The sequence below is a fragment of the Pundamilia nyererei genome, unplaced genomic scaffold (assembly GCF_000239375.1).
Source record: "Pundamilia nyererei isolate P.nyererei 1_Seehausen unplaced genomic scaffold, PunNye1.0 scaffold00357, whole genome shotgun sequence".
NCBI classification, from domain to species: domain Eukaryota; kingdom Metazoa; phylum Chordata; class Actinopteri; order Cichliformes; family Cichlidae; genus Pundamilia; species Pundamilia nyererei.
In genome coordinates this window covers 319,606-323,507 of record NW_005187758.1, presented here as the reverse complement: position 1 = coordinate 323,507, position 3,902 = coordinate 319,606, and the positions used below count along the sequence as shown (strand labels likewise).

General features: G+C 41.6%; 1 protein-coding gene across 1 annotated transcript in view; it reads left to right on the top strand.

Annotated features, from left to right (window-relative positions):
• LOC102206834 (sodium channel protein type 5 subunit alpha-like) overlaps window positions 1-3,902 on the top strand; it is a 261,018-nt gene that overhangs the window by 57,251 nt on the left and 199,865 nt on the right. The window contains exons 2-3 of the mRNA XM_013915747.1: window positions 2,438-2,602; window positions 2,754-2,897. Coding sequence (XP_013771201.1) covers window positions 2,480-2,602; window positions 2,754-2,897 — 267 coding nt within the window. The 5' untranslated portion in view covers window positions 2,438-2,479. The remainder of the gene's footprint in view (window positions 1-2,437; window positions 2,603-2,753; window positions 2,898-3,902) is intronic.

The following is a 3,902-nucleotide window of genomic DNA, read 5'->3' as shown; positions in this document are numbered from 1 at the left end:
GCTTTTCTTTGCAAGCTCCTTTGACTATCTTCATGGAAACAGGCCACCATCATGTAGAAAAGGAAAAATGAGCAGTGTGATTGTCTTACCTGGACTAAATATGTAAAACGGATCAAAATCGAAAATTGTGCTCTTGTTGACTCGGTGTTCCATGCAGTAGTGTCATCTGGTTATTTGTAAAACACCTTGTGCAGCTGTTGACATCGCAGAGGTGTCAGGCAGAGTGGGAGGGGGGGCAGGTGTGATTGAGCTTCATCAGGTTGGAGTCGATCGTGGAGAGTTTTTCAGGCTGATTGCTGCCCTTTCAAAGGGCCCGAGCGGCCGCTGAATGATGAGCGAGGTGAAGCTGGGGTTGTCCTGAGTGGCAGAACGCCGTCTCAGAGGACGTAATCATCCTGCGAGCGACGAGGCCGTTCAATCACAGCTCTGTCCCGATGCCCATAGACACTCCTGGCACTCAAATCAAACGCTCGTCAGCTCATGACTCGAGGATTCAAAATATACTCAACAAGTGTTTTCTATCATCAGTTTTGACCTAAAGAGGGAGGCCGCTTTTATTTGACTTCTTTACTAAAGCCTCTGCATCAGCACTGACGCATTTCGCAGCTCTATTACCATAAAATATGGAAGTTACAGCATTATAGTCCTTAATTGTAATGTGCTCGGCAAGTTTATGCTTTGCAAATGTCACCAATGATTTTTTTAAAAGTGAAGCTGAAATGGACAGATGTGAAAATAAAATTACGTCAAAACTAAAGTGATTAATCCCAGAGTGGCAAACACAGTAAGCTGGATGTTGAGCATGCTCAGTGACTTCTTTACAAACAGCTGCTCTGAGATTCATAGTCGTTAACCCTTTAAAGCCGTTCGGAGCGGACACGCTCCATTTTGCGTAACTATTTTTACTCCCGGTAGATCTGCAACCACGTAAGCTAGCGCAATAATTTTTTTTGCATATGAAACCGGAGGAGTTGTACTTACATCTGATGCCATCAGCTTGTCCTCGGTCACGGTTTCCTTCCACATAAAGCTTTGCAAAAATTGCATAAAAAGCACTTGCAGCAACAAAAACATAATATTCCAGAAACACACTTTGCTGATCCGATCAGCTGTTCATAACACTTCCTACGTTGGAATAGACGTCAGCGCGAACTATCGCATGTCCGCTATTACCTGCCCGAAACCGGAAGTGACGGCATTTTGCGAAAATGTCGTTTTTTACCATGAGGGCCTCATGAGCCTATACTGGTGTTTTTCAAAGTTATGTTTGACTTTATGACTTTCTGTGTCGTTTCTGGGATGCTGAGGACTCATATTGCACTGCTGGAAATAGTTTATTTTGATGCTGCTTTTTTGCAAATTTGCAGTATAATATTTATTTTCGTTTTTCCTGCAGTGTATGAAAATTGGTGTATTTCAAAAATAAAACTATGACGACACTTAATATAAATTTTAAGTGTCTAGTTTGTGCAACTTTTTTGTATTTACAGTTTTGCAGACAGCCTCTTAAATTTCTCTAACTAGAAATATATGTTAAAAAAACAAAAACGATTTTCAATTGTTTTGTATTTTATTGCACTTTTTTGCAATTTATGTAATTACTATGCACTTAATGCAGACATATTATTAAAATTTGGGCTATAATGGTTGTATTGATGTATAGCAACTTGAAATGCTCCCAAAAATGGCTCCACAGCATGTAAAAATATAATATAAGCTCTGGCAGACTTGGTTCTATGGTAGGTCTTAAAGGGTTAATATTGGGAACAATTATGATTCATAACACAACACGAGGATGTTGTTCTGGTGGTCAGTCAGCTGTTTTTTTTCTGACTATATGTGAGACGTCAGCAGATTTTGGGCTCGTGATCTACTTTTCAATCTACAGATTTCATATTCTGGTTTAATATCAGCACTCGCAGTAAAAGCTAAAAATAACAATCATCATAATAATCCTGCTGTAAAGTTGAAGCTGCCATGCTGCTTATAATTATTAAAACCATTAAAGCTTTTGTAAACTTTGGAGAGGACTCAACAATGAAATGTGTCAGAAATACTTCGTGTGTCATCTCTACAGTTTTGATGTTTGCAAACATGCACTGGTTTAAATTTTGTTAAGTTTAAACATAATCGTATACAGCACAACTGGATCGATTTATATTTTGATTTACTGAACTGCTACAATGCTTTGCATTTCTTTTTCCTGTGACTTGATGAACGAGTTTCCAGCAGCAGCAGCTCCGCTGGGTTTTGGTGACAGTGTATTGAAGTGTGTTCTGTTTGATTCAGCAGGTTGTGGGATTAGATTAGATTACTATGTTCAAACTGGAAGTTTAAAGAAGGAAGTCATTTTTCATAGCTAACCTCTGTCCTCTGTGTGTGTGTGTGTGTGTGTGTGTGTGTGTGTGTGTGTGTGTGTGTGTGTGTGTGTGTGCAGCTGGTATACTGGGCCAGTCAGCAGCAGGATCAGGATGAGAAGATGGCTGGCTGTGTGTTTCCAATGGGACCAGAGAGCTTTCAGCGCTTCACGCCGGACTCCCTGGCGGCCATCGAGCAGCGCATCGCCCAGGAGGAGGCCCGACGCAACAAACACTACCAGGAGGTGCGTCAAAACAAACACACACACACACACACAGCTCACACAAGCACAACAAGATGCTGGAGGGTAAACGTGGAAATAAAGAAGTGAGCTGTTATAAGCAGACAGATGTGAGATATTTCAGATGTGGTTTGTGTGTCTGTGTGTGCGTCAGGACCTGGGCGACGTGGAGCTCCTCCGGCCCCGGCCCGATCTGGAGGCAGGAAAACAGCTGCCACGCATCTTCGCTGACATCCCATCTCATCTGGTGGGCGTTCCACTGGAAGACATCGACCCATACTACTTCAAAGACAAGAGGGTAGGTCACCCAGAGAGAAAGTGTGTGTGTGTTTCTGGATGTACCTTCTCCGCTGTTGGAGAGGATCCCTGGAAGATTCTCTGAGGACCACAGGAGAGTTACCTAGTGTGTGTGTGTGTGTGTGTGTGTGTGTGTGTGTGTGTGTGTGTGTGTACGATAGCAGTTGCTTTAAGGTGATTTATACTGTAATGGTATAGATGTAATGTGAAATTACATGATTTTCACGTAAAAATAGTAATGGGTTTTTTTGTCAGCTTAAATTATTGGGTTTATTATACCCTAAAACTTAGTTATTATACTTTTTTCACAATTTTTACACTGCTCTAAAAGCTATCAGACCCAAAGGCTACAGTAAGCAGGATAAGACACAGTAGGTTTGGGCAACACACTGACTTTTCCTCTCAGGTGTTTCAACCTGACCTGCAATGTCATAAAAGGAAAACAAAGCAAACTGCCCAAAAAACAAATAACGACAGCTTTATATATTCATCGTGAGTCAAATTCTTTTAAAGCGTCTGTGGTGCTGCTGCAAGACACAGCCCATCAGATTTTTATAGGTGAATAAAGCTTCTCTGTGATAAACTACAACACCTTAGAGATCCCAACTGATGGATGAACATCTGAACTCCACTGTGGATATTTCAAAATCAGACATAATGACATTTAAATAGACTGCTTCAAGTAAGCAATTTCGAGTTCACCAAACAGAAGTTCCACAAATGTAATAAAGTTAAATAAAAGAAAGAAAACAAATTCTCTTAGTGTGACACAGATGTTGCCCACACCTAGTTTAGAACGACCTGACGGTGGCATCGAAATATAAAGCCATCACGGTTTGAAACAAAATGTCATGTGTTATAAGGCCTTACTCACAGAAAGCTATTCTACTTCTAGGCGGCGGCCTAGAGGGAAGCGACCCGGCGTCAGGAACAGGCTGAGAGCTCGTGCACACCGCACACCTCTGCCTAGCATCCTGCTCGCCAACGTCCAGTCACTGGAGAACAA